This window comes from Euprymna scolopes, chromosome 5 (genome assembly GCF_053919585.1).
Source record: "Euprymna scolopes isolate OS-2025 chromosome 5, ASM5391958v1, whole genome shotgun sequence".
In the NCBI taxonomy this organism is placed as follows: Eukaryota; Metazoa; Mollusca; class Cephalopoda; order Sepiida; family Sepiolidae; genus Euprymna; species Euprymna scolopes.
The window spans coordinates 100,112,659-100,129,687 of record NC_136486.1 but is presented as its reverse complement, the minus strand read 5'-3'; the positions used below and the strand labels follow the sequence as shown (position 1 = coordinate 100,129,687).

The following is a 17,029-nucleotide window of genomic DNA, read 5'->3' as shown; positions in this document are numbered from 1 at the left end:
ATATTCCGACGGTTTATCGAAGCTGCCGAAATATGCCGACGAAACAGCTAAAGAAAGAACGGGTCGTTCTCTGCATAAGTAACCAAAACAATACGCTTTGTGCTTTCTCCTACCTTTGAAGCTGTGACTTTCAATAGTGCCGTTGATGTTTTGGTAATTTGTCTTTGCCTTTCTCAGCAGATATATTACTTGTGTTATATCCCCGGCGGCGTCTGGTATTGGTCCTTCGCTACACGACTTGGCAGATGCGACGTATATGACCTTCGGATTGATAGCATCTTTGTCGGAATCAATAGCGTAGATGGCTTCGTCGAATTCTTCCTCAGGTAAGATAATGCAGAAGGATTTCATCAGTAAGTTCTTCCAAAAAGAATGTCGCACGATGGCCATTCTTGTTTGCTTTCTGGCTTTATTTTATCTGTTTTGTTGCTTTCTTTGGGTTTTTGTATCTTGCAGAATTTTTCTTTGATTTTCCTTAACTATGAAGTTGTTTTTTGTTTATGTTTAAGAAGGTTCGAAAGAAAGTGTCACGCTTAGAATGACGACAAAATATATGACGCCATAGATGATGACGAAACCTTTTAACAGTTCAAAGATTTCAATACAAAGGATATATTTCGTCGCTGTAAAACACAATATTTGGTTACGAATATGTACAGAAGATGATTGAAGCAGCAGTTGAAGCTTATTTCAACTATAGAATGCAAACTGGGACATTTTAGATTGTTGCATGGCGTCAATGTTTACAGTTACGGTACATCAACCATTTTAGAGGGTTTTTATAAAAACGAAACCGAACATACATTTTATATCCTGCTCTCGTGTTTCTTGGCTGGGTACCCAAGTGTTTCGTGTCCCGCCGCCCATCCCATTTGGAACAAAAACTCTCTCGGTGCATAGCCATAAACGCAAGTCTCATTTCCTTCTGGACAAATCGGTCATTCAATCACAATCATTTCCAACGGTCGAAGTCGTGTCATCGTTTCTCATGATTAGAAGGGGTTTCTATTTTGCTATGGTTTTAGTCGCTATTATTATCTACCTCGTCGCCTCCATGAGATGTTTGTCGATTCATATTCTAGAGGAATTAGAAACAGACTTTTTTCTCATCTGTTCTTTCTAACCCTCAAATTAGATTTCCTGCAAACAGGTATGAATTCCCCCCCCCAATCGCGTTCAACAAATTATTATCTGACATGGCGATTCACAGCACGTCATGTCAACGATTGCTCTGCGGTTCGACCCCTTTCTCTAATTTTGTTATGACGCTTTTTATAAGTGTACAACCTGCCTATGCTAATAACTTCCAATGAGCTCCAATTCTTAATTCTATATCTGGCACTAGCCACAACTGCCAGTCTGTCTACGTTGGACTCGTTATACGACAAAGGGAAGCGTGTGCAACAAACTATTTAAATAACACGTACAATATAAATATTTTATGGGTAATTCTATAGAATTTAACGAAACAAAACAAACTTTTGTTGAAACAAATTTACGTAAAGAGCCTGGAATCACAGAAGCGTTTATCCAATCGAAAGTCGAGAAAACTATCTTAGCAGACGATAGATAAAGACAGCGTCAAACGTAAATTGCTTAAACCGTAAATGAATTTTCTGACGCGAACAACTTGCTGACTGTTAATCGTTGTTTTAATTCTACTCTTAAGCTTAAAGTTAAACCCTTCTCCTAACAATACACTAATTGATAGTTTGCCGACGACCAAGTCCTTGTATTTTTATTTTAAGAACTGAAATATTCTCGGGAAAAAGAGGGAAGTTATTGCTGACGACTGAGATATTTTTAGAAGACCTAGAATATGCACACGCAGATAAAGTGTATGTTATTAAAAGAGAGAATGAGAGGGTGAAAGAGAGAGGGGGAGAGAGAGAACGAGAAAGGGAAAGAGTCAGACAAACCGAAGAAGATGCGGAGAGGCGTTACGTACTTAACCTACAAAAGTTCTTCACTTATATTGTGTTATATAAAAAGTACTATTGGAACGATTAATCAGAATCGGGAATCGGAAATATCGGCACAGTTGGCGGTATCAAAACCGGTATCGGAATTTGTAGAATTCGTGGGTATTATCCGATGTCAAAACGATTCTTTTAATTGTCTTTTTATATTTGAACGTGTTTAAAGCAAAATCTTCCTTTGCTGGTAATAATCATAAAATAATGTCTTCTGAGGCTTTCCTAAATACATAACTAAAACAATGCTTCAAGCAAACTACATTTCATTATTATATACTTTTTATTTTGTATACAAACCGTGAGAGGTGGCAGAATAAGAGACCGAACGCTGTATTTTTGTTTCTATTTTCGTTTGTTTTTGTTGTTTTTGTCAGCTTGGTACTTTTTCCAACTAAAAATTTAAAATTACAACCTGAAGAAAATCGGATTATACCTATTTGAAGATTTCAGAGGCATCTGTACTCATAAGTCAGAAAGAGGCGGAGGCATGTAGATATTCTGCAAATAGAATGCAACGTAGAGATTCCGGACTTCTTAGAGAGATTTATATACGAAGGTCGTTCAAAAGTAAGAACTCCTAGTTTTTAAACGACAATACTAAAACTTCATAGGGCTATGAAGACGGGACTGATGCCATTTAAACGAACGACCTTTTGTGCTCAAACATTTATTTTTCTACATAGCTACCAGCATTTTCAATGCACTTTTGTCAGACACTTTTGATTCCTTATTCGTGAAAGTCTGACACGCGTTTTACGATTCCCATCCTCATCACCACTCTGAAATCGATGAATCCATCTCTTATCTGCTGACATCAACGGCATTAGCTTCATAAATGTTTAACAGGCGCCGGTGAATGTTGATCGATTAATAGTTTTCTGCATAGAGGAATTCAATGACGTATCCCTGCTTCTGACGCACGTCCATGTCAGGAGTTGCTTTCTTAGCGTCCCAAACTGTCAATATCTACAACAGAGAGAGATGTAATTTTAAGGGCATAAAAATGCGATTTGTAATCTACTGTTCCATTCAGAATAAAATATAGGAGGCATTAAGTTTGGAACATCCCTCCTATTTACTATAAACCTCACCTTAATACGTGATAGTTGCTGGCTCCACTAGCTCCGTTCGGTTAGAAGGACAATTGGATATTTTAGACCACTACCATTTCTTTCGCCAGTGAATTTCATATATATTATTTACATTTAATAAATAAATTGGATATCTATAAAGCTTTAAGAAACTTATATCCTCATAATTCCGTTAAGCTGGCGGTTAGTGATTTGAGGACGCCTCCATTGCGTTTCCCATTGAATTGTATATGAGAACATACTTCAAGATTTTATGTAGATTCTCGAACCTTACATTTCTTTCTATAAGGAACACACATACACAGGCATAAAGATTATATATATATATATATATATATATATATATATATATATATATATATATATATATATATATATATATATAAAATAAAAATACCAGCGGTGGTTGACGTTATAAATTTAGAAAAATAGAAAAACCGAATGAAATTATTAAAATAATCAATGTTTCGTCCTTATTTCAGAGGACATCTTCAGGATATTGAAGTAAAAATGCAAGAAAAGAAAAAGTCATAGACCATACGAAAAAGAGAACAGTTTTTGAATTCTACCCATGTCGGGAAGGACAAACATATGTGTGTGTATGGGAAGATTGGGTTGTTCAATGTCTATATATATATGTTTGATATATATAGACATTGAAATAGGGCAGAAGTGACGTGAAAGACTTTCATGAAAATTAGGATGCGTTCGATTTTTGCGAAATTTTAACAATAGTTTTTAAACATCGATTAATAAATATTCACTAAATTCAAGTTTCTATGAATTACGAGGTGCCTTCAATAAGTTTGCAGAATTTTTCGTATGAGCACTTTCGTTGATATTACTCATATATAAACTCTAGTCTTCTTCGGAGTGATCTCCTCCGGCTGCAATGCATTTGTACCGTTCTAACAAATTCTGAAAGGCCCCATAGAAGTTCTTTTGTGTGAGCGTGTCAGTGACCCTCGTCACAGCCTCCTGCATCTATTCAATTGTCTCATAACGAGAACGTCTAATGTTTTCCTTAAGCTCAAGGAATAACCTAAAGTCACCGGGAGCAACGTTTAGATTATAGCGAGGATGAGGAATTGCCTTGATGCCCATCTTGGTCAAATAGTGTGTAACAAGAATAGAGTTATTAACTGGTGCATTGTCCTGGTGGAAGTATCAATGATCCGATTTGAAGAGTGCTGACCTCTTGCGACAGAATTTCTTCCTCAATTCTTTTAAACCCTCAACATAATATTCCTTTTTGCCTGTCTACTAAGTGGGACCCCAGTGCATATAGGTCATGTTCATGCTGTCAAACAATGATCATCATAAGTTTGAGTGGATTTGTTCTGTGGTCTCCTTGGTTTGGGAGAGGCAGTATTTTTCCACTGGGAACTCTGTTTCTTGGTCTCTGGTCCATAGCAGTACATCCAGCTTTCGTCGCAGATCGCCAGAGCATCAAGAACTGAAGAACCTGAATTGATCAGCTTGACCATCTTCCTGCTATGATGACAATATTTTTCTTTTTGATATTCTCTGAGCGCCATTGGGACAAATTTAATGTAAATCTTCTGCATCTTCAGTTCCTCGCGATTAATTGTGTATACAGTTCCCACACTGACATCAAACTGTGCACTTATTGTTTCTATAGACACACGACGGTCCTTATCCATGACTTTTTTATTTGGTCAACCAACTCTGGTGTTCTGACTTCCTTCCTCCTCCCACATCTATTATCATCCCTCACAGACTCGCTGCCTTTTTTTAATCTTTTATGCTACGCAAAAAACTGATGCTCGATTCAAGCAAGATGATCCAAAATCAGTCTAAAGCATTCAATACGTTTCTGTTGCATTTTTTCTAAGTTTAAAACAAAATTTTATTGCATATCATTCTTCAAAAGTATCCTTATCTCCAGATTGCAATTTTTTTTAAAATTCAGCTGTGACAATCAGGCTTTAGTAGGGTGTATTCCAATTCCTGCAGTAGCTTTTCATTTGAACCTGAAATCATAACGATTAGTCAGTCATCTCATCAGATGAATAGCAATAACATACTGAATTTTCAAGCATCTACGACAATTTTAAATGCCTGTACAAAAAAAGTCTAGAAATTTAATAAAGGCAACTTCTATTTCAAAGAGGTTTTCGGGGGAGAATCATGCCATGGTAACAATCTCACGTTTAAAATTTTAAATATTTCAGATTCGCCTTGAGTTTGATTTATTGTCATTAAACTCCAATTAAATTACCTGTATCTCAATTTCTTTTTTTAAGAACCTTTAAGTAGAATCCTTAAATTTGTTATTCAGTACGTTTTCGAAATAACCCGAACACAATAAAGGACCTACTTCCACTTATTCTCACTTAGATACTTCGAGTCGACTTACATTCAAGCTACTATTAAATGGACTCCGCCTTATGATCTTAAAGTGTTTCAAGATTTCAATGTTCCTCGTCCTTCATCAATTCAACACTTGCTAAAAAAAATGTCCCCCATTAATAGAGAAAGCATTTCGACAATTCTTTGAATGATACGATTATTTCCAAAACGATATTGCGAGGCTTCGCTTGTTCATCTGGTCAACTACTTAACTAAGATTGCCACTTAAATCACTGCAAGGGAGAGTTCGGAACAACATACGAGATGAACTATAATTATGTGATAGGAAGCAAAACTTTTCGGGCTTCATGTTTGCTGGGATACTCATTATCGACTAATGGTATAAGAAAAAGCCAAAAAAAAATCTTCAATTGCTGTGTGATGCCAATGAAGGTTTTATAATGTGATAGCTGGACATACGTTCTTTTATAACGTATATTAAAACTAGCGTCCACACTCAGCATCAGAAACGTACGCTCTATCAGTGTTCGCACTAATATTCGCATGAAACAGCGTTTCAATCGGTGAAACTAAAACAATAACGAAACCAGAATGAAAACGTTTCAAACTGGAAAGTTTAGTAGAAAGAATATTTATAGAGATATTAGTGCGAAAACTGGCGAAGCGTGGTAATTTTCCTCTAATTTTGTTTAATCGACGCGATACGTTTATATAATACTAACAGAGAGACCTGACGATGCCAGGGATTGAATGATGATCAACGAATATTTCACGCTCGTATATTTGTTATTGTCATCAAAATCCGTGAAATCGCCCGGGCGGAAGCTTCACATGCCTCCATGCAGTAACTTAGTCCAAAATATATGTTATTCTACATTGCACTGTAGAGAATCTACTGATTTTTTTAATAAAATTATTTTATATAAACTTCTTTCCAGTTAACGAAAAAAAAACATTAAGAAATTTACGTGCGGGGTTTCAACCTACAGACCCCGTCATGCAAAAAAACCCGTAAATTTTCAAGTCTTGGAAAATTCTTTGCAGTTACTGGAAAATAAAAGAAATTTACGTGCAGAGTTTTACCCTACAGACTACAGACCACGTCATGCAAAAAAAAAAAATAAATAAAGGCTATCAACTTACCCACAGTAGAATTTTCACGGTCCGTTGTTCTATCATTGTTGCTAAGCGACGACATGGAAAAATGGCTTTACAGATGATAGATAAATAAAAATAACGGTTTCTCTTATCGATTATCGGTAATTACCGAAGGTATTCTGAGACAAAACTTAACTAAGATCACTCCCAGCCTTATATACTAAAGTTCTGTAAATTTTAAAGAAAATCTGTTCAGCCGTTTCGGAGTCTATAAGAAACGAGCTCACACATACAAACAGGCAAAGTTGCATTTATATAATTGTAGAGATATTACATATAGTTTTATCAGTATTTACCCAGACTATGCTCAATACGTGCATAGAGCTTAATGGAGCATTAAGGTAGAAACCTCTTTAGGCCATGGAATTTTGAAGCTAAACGCTTCTCGGTAGAAAAAGAGAAAAAGCCGGCATTATAGAAACAAAGATGAAAAGACAATTCCGACTCTGAAAAAAAATTTCCGATAAGAAATGGGAAGTTTTGAGATTAGAATTGGAAAAAAATATTTTATGCGGGGGCAATATGATGGGCGTAAAAGAAAGGGGCGGAAAATAACAATAAATTCTAAAAGAGCATAAAAAACAATATATGAGACGATATATTTTGTATGTCACAAAAGGATAATGATTATTGAGTGTCGGGTAGATATGATAATCAGTAATAGTAGAACTTGGGTACGGTTACATTTGACTTGAAAACGATTATGTTATAGTCAGCTGCGAAGCATCCCCCTCCCACGGTATTGTTCTTATTTACTTGCCTCCCCACGAGGACAGAGTTAAACACAAGGTCGGTTTTTAATGTGGAAAAAATCCAGCTTTCCAAAAAGGGGCACTCTGAATAGGGACAGAAATAAAAATTAGCTCAGTTATGAAAAATAAAATTGTATAATAAGTCGTTTGTTTCTTTATTTCATTTGCGTGGGGTGGGGAAAATGTCCAAAAATACACAAAAAGTGTTAGTAGGACCCTCCCAATTCCCTCTAGATGGTAAAACGCCCACTGTTTTCCGGATTGATAAGGGCAGAAAACAAGCAGGTCGATCTCTAACTGGGGCTGAAATCTAGACGGGATAAAAAAAATGAGGTAGGAAAGATGAGGGGTATGAAGTTGCTCCAAGATGCGATCACTAATTGGGGTGACCAAGGACGAAAAAGAAAAGTTGGGATATAGGCATCTTGGAGGTTTCCTATCGGGGATGAAGGAGGACAGTCACTCGGTTAGCTAAGAACCTAATCCAGACATTTATGGGTTCTGGGGGAAAGCACAGGACCTGAAACAGAACACGAACCCCAACAGACCCGCTATTTTGATCCATCTTCTCTCAGGCCGCGGGATTTAATCTGTTCATATCACATCTGGTCTTTACTTTCAGCTTGTGCTTAAAGAAAGGGAACAGATCTTGATCAGCAATAGATTCAACCTCACGTTTCTCATGCAGTCTCAATGGCTATGTCATCATTCTGGCTACGACCAGGATCGCAAGAAACACTATTTATCTCTCCATGTCCCATGGCGGCTCAGCTCTGTGAATGGCGTATGCTGCTCGGGATCGATGCAAGTCGTCACCTTGTTTATATACGCATAGTGTCATCTGAGTTCACTGCATTCAAAGAACACGCGTTCTGGCATTTCTTTGGCGGGGGTCCTACAACGGGGACGCTCGCTAAAACTTACTAATCCGGCACTGTATGGTAGAGCGTTGAGGGGCAACGCGTTTCGGGCCAATCGCCAGATCAAGGATTAAGGAGTTGTTTAGATGATTCTAACCTGACGCCCAGCTTATAGGGAGCGGATCTCCTCCTTTGACAACTACAAACGCTTAATGAATGGATTATTGGTGCCCCCCTCACTAGTGTCTTGTAAAGTTTTTTTTTTTTTTCTAATAAGTCGTGAAAGGTCGCTGGACCCTAAGAGGTTCCTGAGTGCGACTCTACATTCTTAAGAACTATGAATCGCTCTATGGCCTTTGGCGCGCCTCGACCGCGTGGTCGGGGATGAAGTCGGGAAAAGCTCCTTCAACACTGAGATTTCACGCAGACTATTTTGCTAAAGTTCGACTGAGGAAGGTCAGCCTCTTAGCGTCCTGATGGCATCTCAAGTCGAAAAGTTCCAAGCCGCCCTCACACGGACGTTGAACACAAACCTGTCTGCGAACCCAATGCTTGCCGTTATCCCAAAGAAGCGAGGGCAGCTTGATCTGCAGGGCTTTTAAATAGTTCGTAGGCAGAGGAAACACAGCCAGTCGGTAAAAGATGAGAGGAAAGACGTATATAGCACATGCCTCTACTCTACTCTTTAAGGATAGTTTCCTTCGAACCCACGAGTCAACCGTTTCAACTATTTGACCTTACCTTCGACCGACTCTTTTCGAGCCTGTTCGAACTTCACGCTGATGGTCTGAACCAAGCCGTCTCCAGCTTAAGGAAACAAGAAGGGTGTCTGCGCCCCTCAATGCCCCCACCTACAGACCGGTCAACTTGCTGCGGTTGATTTTGTCCCCCGTGATCTATTCATACTGTGTAGTGTCTCTGTTACTGCCTCGGTGTCTCAGAAGCACGACACGAAGACAGCCATCAAATCGGCGAACGCAGAGATTCTGACTCTCGATTCTCCAGGCACAGCGATCCCGCGCACACTTAGCTTGCGAAGTAAAGGCTCCAACGCAAGGACGTAAAATAGGGGAGACAGCGGACAGCCCTGATGAACGCACCAGGAGATAGCGAAGGATTTCGAATGCTTTCCGTTTATCTGTACCACTGTCGTACACGCGCGGTACGGTACCGAGATCCATTGGCTGAAGCCCGGTTTGAATCCGCGGATTTCTAGAACATGCAAGGAAGCGATGGTCGATCCTATCGGAAGATTTGGACTGATCCAAATCAATCAACGTGGCTTCCTTGTCGTCTTCTATCCTTCTAAGATCCTACAGATCAAGTGCAAGTTGTTTTGAATCGATCTTCCACTTGCGGCACAGTTCTGCGCTGGTCCGATCATTACCGGAAACAACCTGCTGCCGATTCGATAGGACCTTGGCCAAAATATTTAGCTCTGTGTTTAGCAGAGTTATAGGCCCGTAATCGCCTAATTCTTCACTTCTATGCCTACCGTTTCCTCAGGAATATGATCACTCCCTTGATGACTTGACTCGGGATAAAACTCATAAAACAAATGGTTGAACACATCCGTCAGAATCTGTATCAACATGGGCGACAGCCTCACTAAGATCTTGACCCGAAGTTCTATAGCCGCATAAAGATAAAGTACGCCGGAAAGGATAAATGTAAAGTTTATGGCGTCATTCACCTTTTGCGACGTCATCCAATCTGCATGGTGACAAGATACAAACATGTATCTTAATGTCCAGTTGTAGACGTACATAACTATTCTTTTCTTGAAGTCTTTTGGTTCATATTTATTCGTTTGCTGTTTGATATTAAACAAAACTCAAGTGCAGAAAAAATGAAAAAATGAAATCTTGAATTTCAAATAAGTATTTTTACGTGTCAGGCATGGCAAAGTAAATTGTAAAAGACAGTTAAGAAAAAGAATGTCATCTGGCTAATTTCAACATTTATATATTTACGGTTTTATTTTCAATTTCGACTAAAAAGAATTTTCAACAATTTATCCTTTATAAATATGATTGCCTTTGTTGACGAGTGCATGTGTCTATCTCTGGTCGTGTTTATTTCTGTAGATAAATATGCAAATTCGTTAATAACGAATTTCTTTCTTTTTCCGTCTATCACACCCACGATATATATATCTTATATATCTATAATATAAAGCTGAATGTCTGTGTGTGTGTGTTCGGTCACGAATAGGCTCCTATATGGTTGACTATTTTAAAAAACTGATTACATATAATGATAGAAGATGTATCGAGACACAGGAATGGATATGTTTGATCTGGCAGAACGGTGGTTCATTAAAATTGTGGGGTTTGCGTTCGCGCATGGTCCACAAAGTATGGAAATAAAAAATTAAAAAAAAAAACGTTTACAAGTGTTTTTGATATAGATGTACATAAGACTAGTTTGATAAGTATGTTTTAACTTAAATATGGATGGTATAATAAAACTGTGGGGTCGGCGTTCGCGCCTGGCCTCCATAGAATGGAAATAGGCATAAACTTTAATAAAGACTTTTCATATCTATCTGCGTAAGTATACTTTGATAATTATGTTTCAGTTTGAAGAAATATGGTATAATAACATTATGGAGTGTTCATTCGCACCTGACCTCCATAGAATGGAAATATGTCCCAAAGTTTAAAAAGGTTTTTTAATATAGATCCACAGAATATTGTGATAAGTGTTTCAGTGTGAGCACGTATGGTATAATAAATTATGGTGTTTATCTATTTTATTTTTACTTTCATCATATTTTGCTTTGGTTTTGATACCCCCAAATTCGAAGCTATCTCTTTACAACTCTTCTTTTTCATAACCTATCATACTTTCATAAATCAGAGTCCATTGTCTGTACTTTTGCTAGTATATATATATATATATATATATATATATATATATATATATATATATATATATATATATATTCGCGCTAATATAAATATCAGATAACGTATCGAGAGGTGAAATTGGGTCAAAAAAAGAATAAAGGTGATATCTCAAGGAAGGAAAGTTTAATATGAAAAGAAAAAAGTACTAATCTGTAAAAGAAAGGTAAAGTAGAACCCCGGGATACAGGTGCCCTGGCTTACTGTTTTTACAGATTACGATGTGGATGTTTTACGGCCCCTGGTTATGGCATTTGCCTTTCCTTACAGTGTTATATTGTTTTTGATTATATATATGTGTGTATTATATAATGTACTGTATTTTGTTACTGATTTTTAATATGGACTGTATAAAATTTTGCTTAAGCCCCGTCATGCAACATGCAACATGCAACATGCAACATGTATATATATATATATATATATATATATATATATATATATATATATATATATATATATATATATATATATATGTCTGACGAATCCTATCGCGGATGAAACGCGGAATATTCTGTGTAGTTCATTGCCATGTATATTTTTATAACTTACTATATATATATATATATATATATATATATATAGACGACTCATGTAAATTATGCCCCCATGAAAAATTTGCTATCCTGTACTTTAAAGAACCCCAAAATCTATTAAACTGTAGACGAGAAATAGCAAACAACTGTGTTCACAAAATAAAACTTACTCTAGGATAGCGATACAAAATAGCTTTAAAACTAACAATAACAATAGAAAACAAACAAATAAATAAATTAAATAAACATGAATATACATAAACGATCACACATATATGTATATATATATGTATATATATATATGTGTGAATGTATGTGTTTATACATAGGTATATTTATATATATATATATATAAAAAAGGAAAACGTCTACCTAAAACCACTAACCTAGTTCTAAAACAGATCATTTGTTCGATAAAATGCATGCCCATTGGCTGATAGGAAGGGGCGCGGTGGATACTAGAAAGCTGATTGGCTAACTAAAAATCCTCAACATATATAAAAACAAGAAACAACCACAGAATTCGCGCATAAGCCTGACGAATCCTATAGTGGATGAAACGCAGAATATTCAGTGTAGCTTAATCGCCATATATATTTTATAACTTACTAACTAGCTCTACCTACGTATTGAGCACTTTTGAAGTAAATACTTAAAGTTTACGCATAAATCTATACTTTCGTATATTAAATTTATGTGAGTAAATGAAGTAGTTATAGATAGAACGATTCCAATATTGTTCCCGATTCCGATTTCGATTCCAATTCTTTATAAATCTCTAAATATTTAACTATAAAAGGGTTATTTTGTCCCGATTATCGTAAAAATACCTCTTAAATATGAATATATTTACTCAAACGTAAAAACACACTAGTGAGGGAGTGATCTAGAGATTTGAGTTTTACTGGAGTTTACATCAATCAATATTTATTATTTTATTATTACTACAAGCAGAGAAATGTGTTTCTTAAGCCCAAATCAAATAAAAAGGATAATTTAAGGAATCGGTTTTGGTATCGGAGAATAGGTTCAGTTTTTTTTTTCCGATTCCGATACCGATGCCGATATGCCAAAAAGACCCGATTTTTCCGATCCCGATTAATCGTACCAACACTAATATATATATATATATATATATATATATATATATATATATATATATATATAATGTGGTCAAAAAAACGGGCCCCAAATCTAATTAGGGTCCCGTTTTTTAGTGATTTGTCCGAATGAAATGAAACTTTGGTCATAACTATTCGAAACATCACATCAAAACACGAGGGCCTTTGGCCTTTTTTCTCCGTTCTACAGCATATGTTATAGATGGCCTCCATTTAGATTTTGTTTTTTGGGGTGTCACCCTATATATATATATGTGTGTGTGTGTGTGTGTGTGTGTGTGTGTGTGTGTGTGTATTTTTATGTACATATATATGTATATATATATATATATGTATGTATATCTGTGTATGTATATATATATATATATATATAGGGAGAGAGAGCGAGAGATGATGATGATGATGATGGTGATGATGATGGTGATGGTGATGATGATGATGATGATGATGATGATGATGATGATGATGATGATGGTGATGATGATGATGATGATGGTGATGATGATGATGATGATGATTATGATGGTGATGATGATGATGATGGTGATGGTGATGATGATGGTGATGATGATGATGATGATGATGATGATGATGATGATGATGATGATGATGATGATGAACTATCTCGTCCTGTTCGTCGCATGAGGATTATTAATCTTCCCTTTTTTACTCTGCGCTCAGTGTTTGTGCCGCACGTATAGCAAACCATGCCGTATGACAATTTATGGATTGAGCAGACGCAGTTCCTATTCGTGCGCTACATCTTACCCTATATAATAGAGCTGTTGACATCTATATTAACAGCCCTCATAGGGCATTACACAATATACTTTTAATTTTTTTTTTTTCACTTGTATGCCACCATTTTTCAAATCAAAAATCACTCGGAGATAAGAGCTAATGGCTTGAATGATTGCCAGTTCAAATATGAAGAACATTATTAGAGGATTGAGCAGGATTAATAAAATGAATTCAGTTCGACTACTTGCTTCATGATAATTATTTACTGACGTTCGAGTTGCTGGCGAGAACTTTTCAATCTACAGGAAAACAGTGTCGCTTATTGCCTCCGTCGCAATTTTATTTCTTTCTCTTTATTAATTTCTTGTAAAATATATTACCATTTTTTTGTAAAGATAAGCGTATGTTAGGTTAAAAAAATGATTTTGCTGTAATATACTAATAGCATCATATATATCACAAGCGTAATTTTCAAAGAGAATATTCAAAGGTTTATCAAACCGTGGAACACATTACCGCGTGATTGTTTCACTGCAGGTTAACACATGAAACTCTTTAAATCTAAGATAAACAAATATTCGCCATATAACCGCACCATTATTATCCGAGATTGGTGGAGAACATTGATTGTATGTAATATTATTCCTAGAAAGGAATACATATCGTTTGAAAATAACTGAGCGATCTTGCTTCATTTCGAGTAATAAATCTGGCATGTCACAGCATGGAGGAGTATCGTAGACGAAACGAGGTTCTTAGTGTGAGGCATTGTATCTTTCGATGTCTCTCCCAGAATACCCCTACCAGCCGGTATTAATGGCTTAATCAGACGATCACAATATTGGAGAAGGAAAGACCCGGATGTACTTGTATTTTTTTTATTATTCAATTTTCACCCCAAACAAGGCACAGTGCCATTTTGATGTAGGGGGCTACTATTTGGGACATAATTACAGGGATGCTTTGTAGGGAGTTGAGCGGGAACATGTCTGCTCACATTACACTTGAACTTATGCATGTTAGTACAATTGGGAAAGCAGAATGCCTGAAGGGAGTTCCGAAGTCTAGAAATTTTGGGGAAGAAACTATTGGAGTAGAAAGCTTCTTCTTTTTTACATAGTGATCACCACTTATCAAGGCCCAGAAGCCACTCAGGGATAAGGGTTATTGCAAGTACATTACGTTAGTGTGGAGATTTGATGAAGTGTTTACTTAAGGGGGCGGTTCATTAGGAATTTGTTAACGTTGGACTTGAAGACATCCAAGTTGTAGTCCGGTGGGAAGCAGGCAGACGGAACAGAGTTCCACACGCGTGCAGTTCTAAGAAAGAAGCTTTGTTCATGGAATCCGCGTTTTGATTTAGGCACAGATATAGAGTGGGGAAAATTTTTCACAGTGGATTCAGCTAGACGGGTGTTTTTCGTGAAAGATTGGTGAGGGGGGACCAGAGATTGAAGTTCAGACGAGCACCTGCCATGGAAATAACGATAAAACAAGGATAGGCTCGCAATGTCTCTTCTGTGGGAGAGAAGTTGCAGGGTAGAGAAAAGGGCATCCCCCACTAAGCCACGAAGTCTATTCAAGGCAGGATAGGCTGTTTTTTAGCAGCTCCTGCCCAGATATGGCAACAGTATTCCATCCTTGGACGTACTTGGCTTTTATATAGCTTTCTTACATCTAGGAATCTCTACTGCGTATGGGCGGGAATTTGCTGCTTGTCAGGTTTGTCGGGAGTATTTACGTCGAGGGGATCCAAGTTCTTGTAGTTCGTCAGAGCATTCAACATTAAAATACTTGTAGAACAGGCAGAGGGATGCAACATTTTGTCAATGGACAAAGCCTGAAGCTTAGATGACAGTTCAGGACCAATCAGGTTGGCGACTTTCTTTTGAACCCTATCTAGGAGTGAGAGACTAGTAACAGATGCACCAACCCAAACGTGACAACAGTACGCCATACATGGGCGAATGGTGGCCTTAAAGAGGTACAGGATACTTTCAAGCGTAAGTAACTTTCTGGCACGGTAGAGAGTGTCCACCTTCTTTGTAGCGGCCTTGGCAATGCTCAATGTATCTGTTATGCAATGTATCTTATATTCATGTCATCAAAACAATCATCTATCAAATAAATCTCACCTGTCTGTTTAAATGTATGTATGTATGTATGTATGTATGTATGCATAACTTTCGACAGAGTCGATAGATTTTCACAAGATTATTATTGTTTTGGAAGCTGGCCCCTTTAAGACGATAAATATCGAAAAATTGGCTAAAAACATTAATTTCTTCACCCTGAATTAGGAACTTTTTCGTCGATATTTTCGAAAGTCATCCCCTCTCTTTGATTGACTAGCCTTAATTTAAACCTTTGTGACTTCCGGTTTTGCGATGGACGCAACAGCAAAGACGTCACGTTTTTTTTTGTTTTTGTTTTTTTTTCATTCACATTCTTTTATTCCTTCGAGGTACGGATTCGAGCCTGCTTGCCTATTTCCACTTTTTTTTTGTTGTTGATTAACACACACCTCCACACACATACGGACAACGCCGGGCACTCAAGTTAGTTTCATATAAGTAAACCTTATCCTTGAGTTGTTTTGGGTCTTGATCAATTTTGATCTAACAATACAAAGAAAGTGCCTGCTCTTTTAAGGTTATATGTCATCAATTATATGTAAAGTGATACGCCTCGCTTTAAAACAAATAACGATGATGGTTCTGTTTACATTAAATATTAATAGCAAGCACGATTCACCTTCTAAAATGAATTAAGTATTTCCTTACGAAGAAAAGAAATTTTGCAACGTGTTCATATGATTCTTGATCGGGTAAGTCAGTATATTTTATATAATGTGCATATATGGAATATTGTTGTTATATTTGAGCTGGTGCATTGCTACAAGTCTCTCACTCCTGGACAGAGTTCAAAAAGGAGTCGCCAATCAAATAGGTTCCGAACTGTCAGCCGGACTTCAGCCTCTCTCTCATTGACGAAACGTTTTATCCCTCTGCCCGTTTTACAAGTATTTTAATGGTAAATACTCCGACAAACTAAAAGCCCGTGTACCCCTTCGACGGAAATACCCCCGACACACATAAATACCCCAGACACATCCGACAAACAGCAAAATCCTACCCCCTATACAGTAGAGATGCCAGAAAGCCTTTACTCTAATAATTTCTTCCCCAGAACTGCTAGACTTTGGAATTCCCTTCCGGCTTCCCCGACTGTACTGACATGCAGAAGTTCAAGTTTAATGTAAACGGACATCTTGCTGCGAAACTCCCTACATAGTAGCACTGCAGCTTATGTCCCTGATAGTAGCCCCCTACATCAGAGTGGCACTGTGTCTTTTCTGGGATGAACATGCAATATATATATATATATATATATATATATATATATATATATATATATATATATATATATGATGAAAATAATGGAAAAGTATTCCGACAAAATAGAGAAAATAAAAAAGGAACAAACCGTATTATGTGTTCACCAACGTTTCGTCTTTATTTCGAGACTTCCTCTGGATGTCATTCGAAATT

General features: G+C 37.0%; 1 protein-coding gene across 2 annotated transcripts in view; it reads right to left on the bottom strand.

Moving 5' to 3' along the window:
- The window catches only part of LOC145276939 (uncharacterized), a 108,327-nt gene extending 107,726 nt beyond the window's left edge, over positions 1-601 (bottom strand). The window contains exon 1 of one of the 2 annotated variants that reach the window (XM_080128428.1): positions 114-601. In XM_080128428.1, coding sequence (XP_079984554.1) covers positions 114-390 — 277 coding nt within the window. In that variant the 5' untranslated portion in view covers positions 391-601. The remainder of the gene's footprint in view (positions 1-113) is intronic. The other variant, XM_080128429.1, reaches the window with a different exon arrangement.
- Positions 602-17,029: the final 16,428 nt, after the last annotated feature.